Source organism: Vanellus vanellus (assembly GCF_965231255.1).
Source record: "Vanellus vanellus genome assembly, chromosome: 3".
In the NCBI taxonomy this organism is placed as follows: Eukaryota; Metazoa; Chordata; class Aves; order Charadriiformes; family Charadriidae; genus Vanellus; species Vanellus vanellus.
This window is the reverse complement of record NC_138907.1, coordinates 103,848,457-103,868,743: the sequence shown is the minus strand read 5'-3', so window position 1 is coordinate 103,868,743 and position 20,287 is coordinate 103,848,457. Positions and strand designations below refer to the sequence as shown.

The window sequence follows — 20,287 nt, the reverse complement described above, 5'->3', positions numbered from 1 at the left end:
TCAGCTATTTGGACCTTATATCCTTTGTTTCCCTACAATGAATCCCAACATGAAAATATTGTTTTCCCTGAACAGCTATTAGCAATATTGTAGACCATGTTCTAGAGATGCTTTTACTACAATTTTGTGTACACTAACAATATTTTTTTGTTTTCTTTGGTGTGTTTTCTGTCTTCTAAAACATCTTTGCATCTTGTTGACCTTTTAAAATTCTGCTTTGCTCTGGGCTGATGGCTTATTTCCTCAATATTTCCCAATTTGTTTTCTTGCTTATTATATAGGATGATTGTTTTATTCAGTGAGTATTTTCCAATTTGGTTCTGTGTTCCTAGTTTAATTATTCTATATTTTCCAAGCCAAATTCTGTTTATTTTTGCTAGACAAGTTATCTAGATGATACAATGCCTTTTAAATATGATCACATTGCTCTGTGCTTCTTGCTATGGTTTTAGATCCTGCATAAGCTACTATTTCTCCCCCCACCACTTACATTCAGACATATATAACGACGAACAACAGAGGGCCTAACACTGACCCCTCAGAAACTCTGTCCAGCTTTTCCCTTTGTGGCCTACACTTAAACTAGTTTTCCATCCACCAGTTTCTTTCCCTTCGTGATGATTTCTCTTAGCCGTTAATCTCAGATGTGGTGCCTTGTCAAAGGATTACAAGTAGACTACATCCATTGAATTTCCCTTATCTACAGTGGCAGTAATATCTTCAAAGAACTCCAGCAGGTTAGTTAAGCATGACCTCCCCTGCCTGAATCTATGCTGGTTATCCTTAATCAAACTGATTTTCAAGCTGTTCTTTCACACTTCCTTACGGTAGTTTAATTTTCCCCACAACTCTTGTTAAATCCACTGATGTATGGTTTCTTGGACTGTCTTGAACCTTTTATAAAGAAAGAAGATTTGCTTGCTTTTTTTTTTTCAATCTGCAAAAATCATTCCTAGACAGATCTGGTTTAAATTTTGCCCGTAAATAGCCTTTTGTCCCGCCGGGTCGCTCGCTAGCAGTTAAAAGTATGTTTTCAAAACTGGTTTTGACTGACAGAAACAAAAATCACAAAAAGCACGTACTTTGTGTCGGGAGGGGTGTGTTGTTCATGTGTATGTGTAATTTTACCAGACACAGTAAAATGGAACAAACTATCGTCATCAACAGAGAGTGGTGAAATTCAAAAGATTTTGGTCGCTTTGCATTCATGGAGGTGGAGAGGAGCTTTCCGGGCTGCTCTAATCCTTAGCACGGTGGGATAGCTATCAAAAGCTGTTCCAAATGCATTCCTCCACTTACAGGGAGCCAAAATGCAATGTGTCATCCTGAGGGAAATGGACTTAGTGATAAATTTACACATCTGTGGCCTCCAGTCTCAATTACCGTGACTCCCTGTGCCTTGAGGTGAAAACCCATGTAATGTTGCAGCTGATAAGCAAGGCAATGCCTTGCCAGCACATCACTCCGGTGTTTCAGAAATCCCTAGTCGGAGTTCAAGGTCATGGACTTGCGCTGCAGAACTTCAGTGGGCTAGGGTGAAGTATTTCAGATATGACATCTTCCTGCGTGGCAGCAGCTTGCCATGAATGCTGCACTCGTAAACAAAGGCAATGTCTTTTGCGTGATTGGAAAAAAATGGAGAGAACTTGAAGAACAGTGAAAGGTAACTATGGGACTACCTTCACAAGAGAGTCAAATGACTGCAGTTCTCTCTATCTCTCAGACATATATACACACATGTATTTATACTATATTCATTTCTACGGTAACTGGGCACCTTAATACATGCAAATCCAAAAGGGAGTGTTATATCTAGACCTATTTTTTTGTCATTTCTCCAATAGCAGTGGTGATGTCAGCAGAGATGTGGCAGATACCTCATTAGTTAAGTGGCGCTGCAAATTATGTACTAGAATAAAAAAAAAATATTTTGCCTACGTCTTAAATAAATATGAACCACAGGACAAATCAAACAATCCCCCTGATAACAGCATACCTCTCTTTGTAATATTTCTTTGTAGATTTTATGGGAAGGACATAACACGTTGATTAGTAAGGCCCTAATGATAAAAGCTATTGATTATTTCCTGAAATGAGCTGAAAATAGATATTGTAGCACCTATCTTTTAGGTGCTTCCTGGCAAATGAACCCCAGAGCAGTATTCCAGGTAGACTACTTACAGTTCCACTTTTCATAGAATAATTGAATATTCACTGAGCAAGACAGAAACCCAACTGGGAGCACGACTCTGATGTGGCAAGTAATGCTGTCCGTGTAAGAAGGGACCAGTAGGAGTTCAGTTACTGTTCCAGCAGCTTTTTAAATATTTTATATTGAGTTCCCTTAAGCAAGGTTTGGAACCCAAACCTTCTACCTCCAAAGGAAACTTTAACAGGAAATCTTCACGGCACCAACAGGGGAGAGCCTAGGGCAGTCACAGTATATGCCAGAAAAAAAGGATGAGACAGGCTTTAACTTTCTCAGGGAAGAGGAAGCTGAATGTAGATTTTTCACAATCTAGCTAAGTGCTCCAACTGTTAAATTACTCTCTCTACTGTGGGAAAAGGAGAAGGCACCACTTCCACCCCCAGAAATATCTTACATAAGGCCAAAGTTAGCAGGCGCACTTAAAGAAAGCCTAGCAGTTTTATCCCTATGGAAGAACATCCACATTGAAGATCACAATGACTGTTCAATAACAGTCCTATACAAATTGACGGTATGCAACCATTCTGAGTATGCCCAGAAATGTAATTTTAGGCCCAGAGGAAATTTTCTAATGAAAAACAGGCATGTGTAAATTTGAGTGTTTCCCAGGTTGAAATAGCCGTTGAGTGGTAGTTCAGTAATCTAAGCATGAGATGTAAATATCTTCACAATAAAGGGAGACCTTGATGCTTAAATTCTTCTGTGTTTTTATTTACCGCTGAGTGTCCTCAACATCCATGAAATTAATTAGGAACTGAAGAGTTCAGCACATCTCAGATCTAGCTCTTGAATTAATAAGCTATATTATATTGCATTAGAATAATCAGCAGGTTTTTATTTTCTGAAATTTTCAGGTAGAGAGATACACTATACTAACCAAAAATGATTCTAGGCAGAGAGAAGACAGATATTGAAGGATTATGCCAGCAACGTAACAGTAAGAAACGTTATCGTTTACCAACAAAATTTCTTTAAATAATTTTCTCTGCATAAACACGATTCTGCAATTCAAGCAATTAAATGTACATGGCATCTGACTCTTCGATGAAAGCGGTTGAGATATTTTATATGGCATTTTTTTCTTACAGTCAAGTGAGTAATTCTTAAAAGAGGCACACAGGACTACACAAATTTTTGTGTCATCCCAAACCAGCATTAAAGTATCATTACCTAAAATGAGCAATTACGTTTTACTTAAACTCAGTATTTATTTGTAAATTGAATTTGTTTATCAGAATCTTTAGCTGTTCAGACATTTTCTCATTTTAATAAAAGTCTGACTTTTTTCTAATCGAGCATAAAACAAAACTTGCTTGAAAAATAATTTTGTTATCCCATTAAAACAGTCCTACTCGGAGAACTCAATCTTTCCCTCACCTTGCTGGAAATTTAGATGGCAGTACATGAAATACATTACATCTTGTTTAGATGTAGTCCTTTTCCAGTCATCTTTCTGAAACCTGTGTTCTTGGCAGTTCTCAAAAGCTAAGCGATGATTTTGTTTGCACAGGACAAGAGTAATTAATGCCTTCCTTTCCTGAATAGACTCTATCAAGAAATATTCAGAAATTTCTCTTTTATGGAAATGAAATAGAGCCTTTCAGAATGAAGGCACAAGAACAGTCATAGGAGACTTGCGAACATTAAAGAGATTCTGGTTTCTTCTATCTCATGCTACTCTTTTTCATAATGGTCAGCGATGTTTTTGCTAATTATTTATTTGCATCACTTTGTTCTCTTTTTAGGATGCTGACAGGCTTTTCTACAGACAGTCCTGAGAGGAAGAGGTAGAATAAAGGGGAAGGGCTGAATTTGTACATCCCGTTCAGAGTCAGCTTAAACACATGTAGGAAGGCTGCTGTCTTAGGGAACAAGAGAAATAATGCTTTTTCAGACAGCGACAAATTTTCTAACATGAAACTAAAACCAGAAACGTATGGACTGGAGCTCACAGAATATCTTGCAAGTTTTAAGGTTTGAGATAAGCCTCTATCTAGCGGCAGAATTTTCAATTTATATATTTATTTATTTATTTGCAATTCGTTCTAGGTCTGGGTCTTGGGAGGGGGGAAACTGGTTGATTTAGGAGAGTGACATGGTTTCTTCATTAGACTCTTAGTATAATGGACCTCTTCTGAAACCCTTCCTAACAGAAATCCTTGCAGTGTTTCCCTAATTGCCACAGAAACCCAATCCTCTACCAGATCCCATCATTAAAGTTTGTCACAACCCCCAACAATTTTCTCCAGACTTTTTGCTTATTGTCCCAGGAAAGAGAACACCATCAAGATATGACTTGTGACCAGTGATACATTGGACCACAGAGGGGCAAATAGCATATGTGCAAGATGAAGCTACTATACAGTATATTTCATATTATCCATGAACTACTAACACACTCCGTGGAAGTCAATGACAGCGGCACAGGAGACCACTAAGCACCTGGTTTGCTGTATTCATTTCTTACCAGGATCTAATTTTCTAACCATTTTCTCTGCTGTTCCTCCAGAAATCTCTCATAGGGCAAAATGTTGAACATCACTGTCATTCAGAGGGTCACCGTGTACAGTCTTTGCTATTTATTGGAAAGCAAACAATCAAAATATTATTGATGAAAATAAAAACTAAGTAATGAGATGGTGGGATAGAGAGAAGTGGCTATTTATAATGAAGTAGCAACTATTATTCCTTTAAGTGCATCAGCAACACTGACTACAACATAATAATTGTTTAAAATTATGAGAAAATACATTAGTATTACTTGAAGTCAGTTAATACAAATATACATATGGAATTTTTAGGTGTACGTGGGAAAAGCATGTAATTTACAGATTCACATCACCCCTTGCTATCTATCAGATGCAAAGTTCTGTGCAGGGTGAAGTTTTTTCCAAAGAGGTGGGAGTGCTCGGGAAAATGAGCAGGTAGAAGCTTCAAAACAAGCAAAATGCAGTGCTTTCCTGCACAGCAGGAATTAAACTGTAAAACAGATTGTCAGAAAATAGTGTGGTAGTCTGCATTATGAATAGGTTCAAGAACAGATTCATGAAGGTTAAATTTGTTGATGGATGTTGAACATAGATGCACCCTCTGGCTAAGAGTTTCCTAAACTGGCCAGAGGCTGCTAAAATATAAGGCTGTCTATATCTTGTTTCCTGTATTTATTTTTTTTTCTATAGATTTGCTAATGGCCATTGTCAGAGAGAGGTTATTTTGACCTGATTTGATGTGACGCTTTTTGCATTTTTAAATATGTGAAGACTGCAACTTAACCAAATTTATGGGACTTGCACAAAACCTGGGCACAGTTTATGTCCTTACTTAGTCCTTAACAGTGCCCTGTGCCCACCTTCAGCCTTTGTGCCGATTGCTCCCAGTGCAGGAGTCATCACAGATTAGACCCTGGGCACTGTCCTCCATGGGAATGTTAAACAGTTACTTTGGAGCATAACAAAGAAGGTATCTTATACTCCTTCAGCAGAGGAGAAAATTATAGAGTGACTGGAACAAGAAAGATGAGGTCTGCAAAAGGAAAAAATTAAAGAAATAGTAAGGGGACAGGAAAGAGAAATAGCGTTTAATGTCGCAAATCTGATGGTGCCAGCTCTGCCAGTCCTATGAGATAAGAGCCCTTATTTTCAGTACGTCAGCATAAAGCCTGTGTATCAGCTTAGCAACCGAACTGCCATGCCCATGGGGGCACTGGTCGTTATTTATCAGACCACATCAGACCTGCACAGTAGTGGCACCAGGGCTTCCCCTGAGTGCACCTGCCAGCAGACATTCCAAGTTTTGAGCAGTATTACCAGTTCTGCTCAGTAAGACCACACTAGTGTGCCTGTGTTACTGGAGACAGTAAGGAAAGGTGATTAGGCATTGTTCTTCAGTAAGACCAATACCAGTAGTGGAGATCAGAAAAAAATTGAATAATTATTGATAGATGCGAATGAACTAATCTGGGCTACGTCCTCTGTAAAATACAGGGCAACATGAAGTTACTATGGGCTAAGCTTCAGAAGATAGGGGTTTTCGCTTGATTCTGGTCATGTAGGAGATAATATTCGCCAGGCTTGAATTTCCTTTCACAACGTTGTCCACGTTGGCCATTTCATTTTCTCTACATTCATATAATCCTTTGTATGATGGGTCCCTATGCTCTAGGATTTACCATAAAGCAAATTAATAAATGACACTGTACACGTGTCACTGCCTAATGAACCTTCATTTAAAGAATAAATGCAATAATAGACAAAATATCGTAGAAAATAATTGAGTGGAAGAAGGCAAATGATGAGATTAAAGATTGATTTTAAAAAATAAAATACTCCTGACTGAAACCCCGTTACATGCTGTCATGCTTTTTTATATGTGACTTCTTTTCTGAGGTCGCTTATCTTCCTCAGCGGTACTATTAGAGAGTATGTCAATGAAATATAAGAATGATTTCCATCGGCTGCCTATGCTGTCCTCTGTGCTGAATGCCCATCCCTCACCTGACACAGTCTCTGTCACCACAACAGCTTATTTGTTCACAGTGGGCAATACATTATCTTTCTAGCATCAAAGAGCAGTTTCTTTTTTTTTTAATTGATTTTGTCCCCCCGGGGGACCTGATCCTCATGCGCACGGCTCTTTGGGAATAGTACCTAGACAACAGCAGTGTGACTGAGTAGATCTGAGAAGCAAACTGCTCTCGAGACAGTTGCACGAAATGCTTCTGCTTTGCAAAACTGCACCTGAACGTACCAGTGCTATGTGACAAAACGCATTCAAAACATTTGCACAAATCTGTCCATCCCGCAAATATGGTCTGCAGAGCAACACACAATCATATCAAAAGAAGCTTGGTGTCTATCCTACAGTGGTAAAACTGGGTAGATACTTTTTTCCTGCCTCACGCCCTACTAGCAGCCTGCTTCTTGGAAAGAAAAATGGAGCCCCAAGGAAGTGCAATTAGTTACCATCAATGTGGGATAAATGTAAAAATGATGAATACTCATAGAGGAAACAAAGTGGAGGTGGAACTGACTGTTTTTAATTTGGGGCCAGGACAACAGTCTCCATTATCCAATAGAGCCAGTAGTCTATGAGTTGGCTTCACTCCAAATTCTGATTTGCTGCTGCTTTTAATGTTTGCTTTGTAATCACAAACATTTTGTTCCAGGGTACATCAGATCCAGGTTTTTTTTTTAATACACAGAATAACTTAAGTACAACACTTTTAAAGAAAAACAAATTACAACTTCCCTTGGGGAATCTCTCCTACCTAAAAAAGTAACACAAAAATTCTGGATTTGGAAACTTTGCTTAATTCAGATACTACCTAGGAGATAACAGTAGTAAATGCTGTTTTCTATCCATTCTCTTATCAGCCCTATATTACATTCAGCTTATGATGATTCTGAAGTGTAAAAGTAAGTGTAAAAGTAAGTACAGTACAAATTCCTTGATACTCAAAAGTGCTGCGATCTCCACTTTTCTCTTACAGTGGTGGGAACTGCAGATATTTGGCACTCCTGAAAAGAAAGTAGAAATACAAATCTAGGCTCTTGACAATAAACAGTACCTTCTGTCCCCTTCCCAGAGTCCTTGAACTTGACACTAAAACTTGTTTTGCAGGTAAAATGACCTCAGACAGATGCTTTTATTGTTCGGTAGGTACATGTTCTTTTATTCAATAAATGGATCTCCTCTTCCATCAGATATTTTGGAAAAAGAAGGTTGTTTTTCATGTTGAATGCATACGACCTGATGTATCATAAGTGTATTCCATCCACAAGCCTGTTTCTTTATCAAATATTCATATAAGCAAGTACCACTTTACCTTAACACTGTTCATGGATACACGGAGATGCATTACCAGTAAAGTGGACTTACAAAGTCAGTACGGAAATACGGCAGAAATAACGATTTCTCTATGACATGAAATCTTGAGGACCCATCCTACAGTCCTTACTCTGTTAACTCCTGCTCTGAAGGCAAGGGGATAGAAAGGTTTGCAAAAAAAAAAAAAATGCTGTGCTTGTAGAAGTTGAAATTGCAGTCCAGATTAGCTTAACAATAAAATGGCTAATACTTTAAAGAAGATTCACAAGGCTAACGGAAAGCATACCAAGTTCAGTCACCTTATCCAGCATACAGAAATTAGAGATCTGGACTTACCATTTCTAACAACAGGAACTCGGATTTATGGACACAGCAAGAATCAACACTAAAAGAAAATCAATTAGGTGTCTCTGTTTAAAGAGAACTAATAATTTGAGTATATATGAAAAAAAGGAAAACTGATTTCACTTTGACAAAACAACTTCTCAATTTTCCTTCTAATGTGATATGACTCATCTCAAATCCATTGCAAAGTGGTAAACAAACTACACCAACTCAGTAGCCATCATCTGCCAGGAACATTTTAAAAAGAAAACCATTACTGAGCTACTTTTCTTGTCTTCTATACAGGGAAACTTATTTTCCCAGCAGAAACAGCACTTCACGTTATCTTCTTTTCTTTTACCGTGTTTCCCTCACTGCTAACAGCAACCCAAGAAATGCCTCTTTAAGCCAGAAATTTGCTTCTTAAGAATTAAATTAAAGTAGTTTGGACTAGTTTTAGGTATTTTCAAAACAATCCATTTCATTTAAAACAAATCAAAAGAGGGAAGTTCAGTTTGATTAGCAATAACATTGTATATGGGAAGTATCTTGGACAGTAATTTAAATGTGGACAACAGCCTTTTGATTTAATTCCTCATTCGCTGAACTAATTTTCCGATTACAAAAATAAAATGATTAGTCCTTCTTTGTTCTACAAACCTTCTGTAATCTAATTTCCTCAAAGTAGCTGCAAAATAAAATATTGTCATGACGATCAAAATGACAACTATAAGCTGGCCTCTCCGCTCTTCATTATCCATTATTGGGTTTATGATGACTATTTATTATTATCATATTGTTAATAAATGAAAACTAAATCACTTGATAATGCATCTGAAGTCAGCTTCTCTGCTGGTGTAAATCAACAGAGATCCATGAAGAGGGTCTCATGATGTTAAATTTTTTGCAATAGTTCTTGTTTGTAGATATTAAAATCTTTTGGGTCATGCCACTCACTGTGTTAAATGATACTAAATTCAAGAAAGAGAGCAACTTCGATTTCCAAAATATTCCCCGATTCACCGCTTTAAAGAAATGACTTTGGAGCTTCTCAAGAGTTGACAGGAAAAATCTAAATTGTCATGGTAACATGAGTTGAAGAAATCCTTCTTTGCTGTTTGCATAGATCATCTCCATGCTATCAGTCAGTTTACTAAATGTTGCTAAAGAAAGCAATTAAAGGTTAATCTCGCCTCAGAACCAACTGAATTATATAACTAGTGAAAATCAGTGGAGTGAGAGATGCTTCAGATAGGTCAAAAAATTTGAAGCATTATTTACCTTTAATGTAAACAGTGTTTCTGTGATTTTTTGCATAACATTTCATATTAATAACTAAGAGTTTGAATTTTCTTTATTATTATAGATTTGTTCCTGCATGCCTGTTTTAATGCAAGTTCTCTGTGTGATGGGTGGCTATAATAAAGGCCAGATTCAAAGCCATTAAGGTTAATGAGATTTTTTTTTTTTTTTTTCAGTGAGTTCTCCAGCCTTTGGATCAGGTCCTAACTGGTCAAAATCCGACACAGAGCAACCCAGACTATACAGCTGACGACTGGAGTCTATGTCCAACATACCTCGTTCTGCATAGAGGAATACTAGTTCTGCATAGAGGAATACTAGTTCTGCATAGAGAAATGCTTTTTCTCTACAAACTGGCAGATTTGTTTCAAGTTAACTACATTCTGTACCTGAGAAAATCAAAGGAAAATGCCTGCATTTTCATTTATGTTAATTAGATACCATGATAAAGCCTCCCAGGTTTCATAGGACAGCAAGATAGAAATGGTGAGGTATAGCTCATGATCAAAATGCTACTACTGCTGCCATTGTTGACTTCGTAAAATCTATTAACACTACATTCTTCAGTGTTAGAGACACTGCAAACAATAGGTCAAAGTATGCGCTGGGGATATTTACATGCTAAGATAAAGAAAATCAATTTAATTTCTCGAGAGAGTTGTCTACAAACACAGAGGGTCACCAATTGTGATATTATCATTTGCTTGATCGTACTGAGGTTCTAAAAGTGAATTATAAAACAGCTTTTCCCCCCCCAAAAATGCTTTGTATGACTCAATCTATGTATTATAAGAAACATCAGCGGGATACCAATAGAGAATCTGGCTGCTAAAATAGTGTACTTAGTCACTTGGAAGCAGTCAGATTCTGCATTGATATCCCACAGACATTAGTGAGAACAGTGTGATTTGTCATGACCATTTGTTTCACAACCAGAAGCATGTAAAATTAGTCTAAAAATAAGTTAAAACGCTTTGCTTTTCTATTTTATCAAAATGGCCTTTTCAAAAACTCCACTGTTGTGCAAGAAGCATTGCTCGCTCTTTCCTTTTTTCTTATCGTCCCAGCCACCTGCGCTCTTTCTCTAAGGTTGAGGGCAAGGCAGGTTCCACGAGCTCACGTGTATTCCTGCGCTATCTGGCAGCTTGCTTCCCAACGTCATCAGCTGCTTCCTGGCAAAATCACTTCCCTGTTCCTTGCACTTCCAGCTGTGTTGCACACTGGCAGCCTGATGTGGGTCCCAAGCTCCAGCTGAATCCGTCTTCTAGGCAGCGTGAGTTCAGACTGAGCCCTGACGCGCTCATACAAGGCAGGTTCTAGCTCAAGCGCGATGCCCAAAGCCGAGGCTAAGCTCTCCTTCCTGTATTTTGGATACACTAAGCAAAGTGAGCAAAGCTCCTCCATCCATTTCAGCAGCAGGCATGGCAAGCACGGTGAAGATGCTTTGAATCCAAGCTACAGCTGGGCCACTATTTAACAAAGAAAATATCCTGGCTGTGGTCCCCAGCGCGTTTAAGCCCACCCTTGAACGCGAGCTTCAAATCCAGAGCAAGACGGGCTGCGCTTTCGTTCCCAGTGCCCTGTACGTTGCTGGTGCTTCAGCACCACTGTCAGCAAAATACAAGTTTGAATATTTGTTTTCCCTTGGGTTTTGTATGTGAACACAATATTAAACAGAGATCAAAGGAAGTAAACAATGATTTATGAAGTATCGTATCATGGCTATACTTGAGCTGCAAATCATACGATGAGGAAAAGATACATCCCTAGCCCCAGATTTGCTCTCTGCCAGATGTCAAGGGCTTGCCACGAACAACAGAGTTGTAAAAACATTTCAGTAAAAAAACCCTCTGATATAGGTTTAGAAATGGCTCTCTAATATAAAAAGACAAGGAAAACTTTCAGACAAGAATTAGGAAAAACTTCAAGTTTGGCAAAATTGCATGAAAAAGTCATCGCCTTAAAATTGAGAATAAGGTGTGAAGCAAGTGCTGCAAAATGTAATTTTAAAATGCTGACCGTATTTTATGCAAGTTTGCAAAACAAACCCTGCACACAAAGTTGTATTCGTTGTTATTTATTCAGCTCTGTGTCAGCTGCAGTGCTGCAAACGTTTCTTTTGGAAAGCCACAGTAAAACGGAGACGTGAATGCAGAACATGATTCTGTACTTCAGTATCCATGGGATACTGTAAGAGAGACATAAAACATCCAAAGACTAAAATGATACTAGGTTTCTCTGTATATTGTCCTTCATAATTTCTTTAAGGAAAAAGCAGAGAGAAAAAAGAGGAAGCAAGGTAGAAGTCAGATAAAACCGTGCTCGGAGATATCAGAGTTACTGTTTCAAACCAAATTACTTCCGTAAATATATAAATCTTTTCATATTATCCAGGTTCGATTGCTCAGATTCATCCAGTTTTCCTGCTTTTCAGTCACACATGGATGTAAACATTGTCAGAAGTTCTCAGCCACGAGAAGTCATGTTAAAGAGTCTGGCTCCACTATTCAGCTGCAGAACCTGCCGTGTCTGCCTTATTCAGTGTGGCAATCTTTTCAAAATTGGCCAATCCAGCTACTGCTGAAAGAAATAGAAATTTCAGTTTCCACTGCAGCAGAATAGGGTCCACACCACTGTCCGAAGTTACTTTTTACTTGGCAGTGATGAGTCCAAAAATGAAGTTGAAAGAGGTGGAATCACTATTTCAGAATATGCATTAATGTATTGTTAAAATGCATAATTTAATAATTATAAAGCTGTAACAAACTATGATGACTTTTTATACTGGAAATTAAAGCATTACTACAATTGCAAGAAATGGTGGGTTTTTTGCTTATCTTTTGCTAAAAGCATATGATTGATGATATTCTGATTAATCAAGAGGAATTCTGGTTAATCATCAGCAACATAACAGTGATTAAATCTTGCTCTGTCCTTTTAACTGAATGTGCCCTCCAGGTAAAAATGGCAAGAAATTGTTGTCATTTTCTCTCTTTTCTTTTTTTTTTTAATGAGTAGAAATGCAGAAAAAAATTACCATCTCTAAGCAAGTAAGACTTGTTATTGGCAATAAAATGCAGTATTACTCTTGTAAGAGTTTTCAGTGCGTGCGTGCCTCCATTTACCGTTCAATTACTAAATGCAGACAACTGATAAATGTTGCCTTTGTGTGTCAATATAACACTAGCAATAATCCAAGTAATTTGTTTAAGCTGGTATTCCGTTGAGACGTGCTTATAACAAATATAGTGTAGATTTTCTTAAATGCAATGGAATTGTCATATAGTGGAGCGAAGTCTTTCATCCAGTCAGAACAAAGATGTGTGAGGACAAAGTAAGAACTTACGGCTTTCCTCAGGCGGTAATGGCATTTTTCCCTATTTCAAAAGCTACTGGTTGATAAAAATGGTTTAAAGGAAATTGACGCAGAAAAGTAAAACATCTAAGTAAAAGAAATTGATTCATACACATTAGGAGAATCTCCATATGATTCTCATTCTTTGTTCACTGCAGAAATTGGAAGAACATCCAATTTAGCTCAATCTAATCTGGCTAATTTTGCAGCCATGTGGAGAACTAGAGGCCTGATTCCTATTCGGTGACGCTGATTTAAATCCAGTCGCATGCTCGAGTATTATAAGAGATCATGTCTCATACTTATGCTACTGTTTCGATGGATTGTACAGTTAAAGCAGCAATTCCCCTTCCCACACTGCATCCCTCTGCTGGTTACAGGCAGCCGGGCACCACGCTGCTATATCTGTGTTTACGCTTAAAGCTGTTTACGAGCAGAATAATGTCATCATGGTCAGAGAGACATGACAGTCCAATACAGATTTGAGCAAAATGAAATTATGTCTTATCTTTAAATTCATTGGAGGTTTTATACAGTCACGCCGTTAAGCAGCTGCTTCTCCGAGGAAAGGCTGTGAGAGGAAGTTTAGTGTGGCAGTGTACAGGTGACGTCTTGAAAACCTTGAAATCGGTGGTCCCGAAAACCCTATTTTTTCAACCTTTCTGAGAGCATGGTAAGTCTTGAATGCATTGGTTTCTGTTTAAAATATTTACAGTTTCAGAGTGTTCCTAATTCGGTAGGGCCAAAGTTTTCATGAACGTAAATGGTATTGAGGCCAAAGTCCCATAGATGTCGTTTAAAAACTTGCATGTATCAATGCATATGTAATAATACTACCACATAATGAGTAATAATAAGGTGAAGAGCTAGATTCCATGTTTGTATAGAAAAAGCTGTCCGCAGGGGAAAAAAAATGACAACCGCCCACACCCCTCCAAACAAAAACCCCGTGCCTGAACCAAATCGTACATATCTGTGTAAAGGGACATGGGAGTGGCAGTAAAACAAACATAAAACAATCTGCAGAATGGCTCCTATATATACAGATCACAGACGGTGCTGAAGCACCCTCACAGATTTCAATACATCCTGAAGTTCATGTGTGCTCACGCCTGCATGTGCTTCTATACCATCTCCAGCTCCTCACACCACTGTTCCAGACCCACCGGAGAAACTGATAACCTTGTATCGGCGGGAATTCAAATCTCATCTATGGGTCCAAAGGTCTAAAATGAGTGTTTGGGGAATCTTTGTTGAACGGATATGCTCTCCTCCACTATATTATATTCAGATTGACCGCATTTCCTATTCTTATACAAGAGCTAAGGACATTATATACAAACCTTCATGGAAATTTACCTTATAAAAAAGTAAATGTGTTTTTACATTAAAATATTAAGTGGTCAGGGCTCACTATTCTCTTTTCTGTCTTTCTGTAGCCAATTCCTCACTGGGCTGGGGGATGGGGAATGAATCCATCGAACACTTGGGTTCGCAGCTGGGTATTCAACACCTAGCTCTGATGTTCTTTTAGAAAATCCTTTTTTTTTCAGCTCATTTTCCCTAGAATTGCTTTAGTCTTCTCTGGAAGAGAATGGACTCTCTCTAGAGAGACCATCTTCACAGTTTTAGAAACACTGCTTTGGAGAGAGAAAATACATGACTTTAAAAGAGACAAACACTCTCAGTCCGGCAGGAGTAGGCCTTAAACACAGAGGTAACTTTGTGTGATGTAGTCATAGCAGATTAATGTAACAGAGGGTACATAAAATGTTTTGGGGTTTATTTCTTTTTTTTTCTTTTTTTTTTTTTAATAAAACGCTAAGCTGTAGATGTGGGAGTCCTTTCACTGTCTGGGTTCAATTTAAGAACAGAAATATTTTCCCTTTGTTATTTCCATTAATCTGGATGATACCTCTGTGCATAAGCCTGCTTCTGCACATTTTGTTTGAGGTAATCAGGTGGCGAGGAAGGTGTTGCATTTGGTTATCTGAACAAGTCCAGGAAACGATCTTGAAAACGTGTACCGGGACAATTTTAAGTATTAAGCAATATATATTTCTACATTGAAAATAGCTTGTCCACAGACCTCGGGTCACAGCAGAAAGATATTTTAATCTTTTACCTTGAATTTTAGTCTGAGTTCAGTCTAAATCTGCCATTTGTTCCCTAGCAGTATGAATTTTTACAGAAATGATACTGACGTGTTTTGTGTTTCAAGCAACTCAACGGGGTTTTATGTTTGCTTTTGCTAGGGTATAACCTACCAGAATTAGCAAACGGTTCTATAAACAAGCCCATCTTAACATGCAGAGCTGAGCACCGCGCCGCCTGTCTTGTTGAAGCATAATTGCCATGATAAGGTAGTTTCTGGGAAAGTGGTTCCTTTAAATGACTCCATACTTGAAGCATAATGGACAGGGAAGAATCCCTCAAATGTTTTCCAAAACACTAAGATGCATCAGTCAGACAAAAAGAGTCCAAAGAAATGCATAGAACTGCACCTCAAGTCTACCACAATGAACAATGACGTATGTTCATTTTGGTCCTTTCTTACCCCTTTAAAAAGTTACAAAAAATTGTACAGCAAGAAAGGGTTTCCATTTCATTTCGTAATGAGGAACAATGTGGAAAGCAGCCCACCTCTCATTTTACTGAAAGATAAGGGAACGCCTGTGGCAACACCTCCAGAAATTCAGAACTTTTTTTTTTTTCCTCATAAAACCCCTAAACAGCCAAAACCCAGGTCAATTCCTATTACGGTGACTACCAAATGATTCGACTACCAAAGGGCTGGTAAAACAAAGAGTTCTGGGGATCTATTAATTAAAATTTTATGTGCTTCTGAAAGCCCAGGCTCTTCATGTTACTAAGGAAGGAGTTCTTTCTAAACTATAAATGTAATTTCAGCCTCAGGATTACGTTTGACTAAATATAGATACCTGTGCTCGATTGCCTGGGAAGGTAAATGGGGAAGAATTATGTCAAATGTCCCCGCTGGTTCCCCTTCTACCTGTTGTTTGACTTCAATATTAAGTCAGTTTGTAGCCTTTAAGTAGGTGTGTTGCTGCTCCATATTAAGCGAGGTATAATTGCATTCTGCAGAGCAGCATCAGAGGCAGTGCCCAAATGTTCCTGGCAAAGCCTTTGTATGTAAGCAAAACACGTCGGATCTCCGCTGAATAACCATGATCCAGCCTCCAGCTTTTCATATGTGCTGTCAGCCATGAAAAGAAAACACTTAAATGTCAAACGACAGAACCAGCTACAGTGTATTTAACAAATGAGTCGCGGGTGTCGGCCCGCCCCGGCCGCAGCTGCGGCTCGTCCCGGGGCACCCGGGCACAGCTCCGCCGCCCGGCCCGGGGCTCCCCCTGCCCGGGGCAGCGCCGGGGGTCCCGGTATGCGTGCGGCTGCCAAGCCCCGCTCGGGCGGGGGACCGAGGCACCTGAGGGCGGGTGGGAGGGGAGGAAGGGGATGCTGGAAGTTTGGGCAGGGCGGCCCCGCCGAGCAGCCCCCGCCCGCCGCGGGCTGCGTGTGCCACCGGGCGCATCTCCGTCTCCAGGACCCCCCCCGTTTCACAGCTCAGGAAACCCGGGCGCCTCTCCTCCCCCCGCGCTCCCGTCCCCACGGGAGACAGCGCGACTGGGGGCAGCCGGGTGACGCTGCCCGGTGAACCGAGGCAGCGGCAGGATCCGGGCAGAGGAGCGGTGCCACCGGCCTGGAGAGGAGCCGCTACCGCTCCTCCGGACCCGGGTAAAGCTCCCGCCCGGCTACCGGCAGACCGGGCTGGCCCTTCCAGCGCCTCTCCCTGCGGATCACGGCCGGAGGGGAACGCACCCCGCAGTGCCGCCCAAATGGGCGAGGGAGCCCGGCCGCGGGCACCCGCAGGGCGGGGAAGGCTCCAGCCTCACCTGCCAGCCCGGGCCACCGTCGGCTCGACCCCGCTCCGGCCACCCCCGCACCGAAAAAAAAAAAAAAAAAAAAAAAAAAAAAAGGCAAGGAGAAAAATAAAATGGTGGGAACGATGTAAAGCGCTTTGGAAGGGTTAAGGGAGCCTCAGACAGCACAGACCGCAAGGGGAACCGTCCTCCCGGAGGCAGGCAGAAAGAGCCAGCAGCGAGGTGGGAGAAAGCAGAGGCTGTAACGGGGACAGGTGCTCAGCTGCGAGCAGCCCCCCTCTCCCTCTCCCTGTCCTCTCTCTCGCTTTCTCACACGCACACACGCTCGCATCTCTCTCTCCCAGCACGAAAAAGCGCAGGGCTAATGAGAGGCGAAGTGAATAATGGGGATGCTGTTGTCTCCAGCGATGAGGCAAGTGATGGGGCTGAGGCCAGCACTGAAGTTGTGTAACCCAATTCTCCACCGTCAACCCCCTCGTTTCTCCTCCTCCCCCCCCCCTCATTGATTTTAAGGAGAAACTCAGCTGGGGGTGGAAGACGCTCCCCACCGCACGCCGAGCAGAGGAGCTCTCTTCCCGCCGGCACGGGCAGGCAGCGGCGGAGGGGGACCCCGGCCCCGTGGATCCCCGCCTCCGCGTAACTTGCGGGGAGCGGAGCCGGCTGAAGGCAGGCGGAGGCGGCTCTCCGCGGCCACCCACTCCGCGCTCTTCCCCCCCCTCCCCCTCCCGAGCACGGCAAAAGCCGGGGAGGCGGGAGGAGGGGAGAGCCAAACTTGCCAGCCCGGGGACTGTCCCCTCGCACGGCAGCGAGTGCCGTTCGTGCGTGCGCGGAGAGCGAAGTGTTCCCAAACTCCGGTGCTGCCCAGGCGGCTGCATGCGTACGGCTCCTCTGCCAGCGCCGCAGCGGCTGCTGCCCAACTCCCGGGGGCTGCTTTCTCCCGGGGGGGGAAGTAGCCGGCCGGGAACCGAGCCCTCGGGGAACACCGGCGGACCCGGTGGGAGGCAGGGAGATGGGAGACCGGGCTCGGGGAGCCTGCTCTTTCCCGGCGGAGAGACGAAGCGAGGGAGCGGTAGCGACTTAGCCGAGGGGGGAAATCAGTGCCATAACCACAGCTTACACGAATCCAGTGCAAGAAACCCAAATCTTACCCTGAGCTGCAGTGAGGAGCCCCGCGCAGAAAACCAGCAGAGACTTGAATTTCCTCCACGCAGTCATGTCTGCAGTTATTCCACACACACACACACTCACACAAAACCCCCGGCGGCTCTTCTCGGCTGCGACCGTGTCCTCAGAGCGGCAGCGGGGCTAAGGACAGCGCCAAATAACCACCACGGGGCGAGGAGAGGCGGAGAGGAGCGGTCCGGGTCCCGAGCGCCGCGCAGCGCCCGACGCCTCCTGCAGGACTGGGCGGGCGGCTCGCTCCGCTCTGCTCATAGCATCAGTCCCCGCGCCGCGGCGGGGCTGCGCCGCTCAGCGCCCGCGGAGCCCCGGTGCCGCCGGTCCGCCGCCCGCCCAGGGGAGGGGAGGGAGGGGAGGGAGGCACGCCCGGCGCCGCGGGCAGCGGCGCGGCATCCACGGCCGCCGAGCCGGGGAGAGCCGGGCAACGGCAGCGGCAGGAGAGGGATGCGGGGAGTTGCGAGGAAGAGGAGGAGGAGGAGGAGGAAGAGGAGGATGGGAGAGAGAGGGAGGGATCGCGGCGAGAGCAGCGCAGGCAGCGCAGCGGAGCGGCTGCCAGCCACACGAGAAGCCGCCGCCGCCGGACTCAACCATCACTTCCCACGGAGAGGGGAAGGGGACGGCGCTGCGCAGCCGGCGCACGCCAACCCCGCAGCCGCCCCGCTCCACCGGCCAACCCCCGCACGGCCCCCCCGGGGCGGCCGCAGCCTCACCCCCCTCCGCTCCGGCCGCGGCCCCGGGCTGCCCCGAAAGCGCTTGGGGTCGGGGGGGGGTAGGAGGAGAAGGCTTCCCCCCGGCCCGGGGAAGGGTGGTGGCTCCAGGGGTACACCTGCTCGGGAGTCTCCTGCTGCACTGCCCCGACGCCCCGTCTGTCCCCTGGCTCTGCCCGCAGCCCCGCTGCCGGCTCTGCCCCCCGCATGTGGGGTGCGGGTGGTGCGTGTGCTGGGGTGGGAATCCCTTGTCCTAGGTGAAACTCCCCACTGCTTTGGTCTCTGCTCGGGAGACAGGAAGGCTTTTGGGTCCAAATTGTGCCCTGCTCGTTCCTTCCAAGTTGCTCATCAGAACAAGCTGTTGTTGCTGAGGGGAGAGGAGCCAACATCTCCTTGAGGAACACTGCTTTGTCTTTATGTTGCCTTTCCCCAGTGGTCCTGTTGCCAAGAGGAATTGCTGCCATGAACTATCCTTTCCAAAACGAACCCCCCACCCCCACCCCAAAATCAGACATGGCAGTATGCAGACACAGGCTACCCCGCCACCGCCCTGGACCCAGCAGGGCTGGTTCCCTGAGCCCAAGGAAAAGGCAATGGTGACCCAGGGTTGGCCTGTCACGGGTCCCGGCACTCCCACGGCTCCAGCAGGTGATGATGCCCTTTGCCAACAACGGTTTCTGTGCCAGGCCTACCTGCAAACGGATGGAAAACAAAACAAAACAAAACAAAACAAAACCAAAAAACCACAACAAACAAAAGCACCCAAACCTGACTTTCATACAGTAAGAATTGTAATGATTACCACCACTGCACACTGGGCCTGATTCCATAATTAATGCTTACCTATGTCCGTAATTAAAATACAAAGGCTCATAGGAAGAAAAGACAGAAAAGTGAACACCTTTGGAAAGGTAGTTTCAAGGTTGTAATTATTCACTTATGATGAGTTTTCTTTTGCGGTGAAATATGCAAAGTTGTTTTCTCATTGTAAGCTGCAAGAAGGTGGTGAATGGGCACTGAACGAGGTAGGCTGACTTTGTAATAAGCTTGTATTTATGGATAAACCTTGCGGTTCTCCCTCAAAAAAAAAAAAAAAAAAAAAAAAAAAAATCCAGGGCCAGGCAAGCTGCCGAGAACGATGTGGCATTGCTGCCATCTCGTGGCAAGCGTTCCCTCCCTGCCCGCACTCTGTCTCCATGGCCCTGCCCTGCCTGTCCCCACCAGCTCTTCCCCCCAACTCCCAAACCCACTGAGCTCCGGAGCCCAGCCCGAACGCTTCCAGAGGAGGGATCCAGTCTTAGTATTCATTCATATTTTAAAAAACGCCTCGGGGACTCATTTTTGCATTCGTGAAAGCAAAATGATGCTAATAGTTGTCAGTCCCAGACGTCAAGCTGCTGTGCAGAATTCCCCAGGCAGAGCTGCTCGGGCTCCTCGTGTACACCCCTCCGCTTACTCCTTGTCAGCGGACTGGAGGGAATTT

At 43.3% G+C, this 20,287-nt stretch overlaps 1 protein-coding gene across 1 annotated transcript in view; it reads right to left on the bottom strand.

The window, feature by feature from the left end:
• Positions 1–18,133, bottom strand: part of CSMD1 (CUB and Sushi multiple domains 1) — a gene marked incomplete at both ends in the record, with an annotated part of 1,228,645 nt that extends 1,210,512 nt beyond the window's left edge. Inside the window, one exon of the mRNA XM_082481062.1 lies at positions 18,067–18,133. Within this exon, the coding sequence (XP_082337188.1) occupies positions 18,067–18,133 (67 nt within the window). The remainder of the gene's footprint in view (positions 1–18,066) is intronic.
• Positions 18,134–20,287: the final 2,154 nt, after the last annotated feature.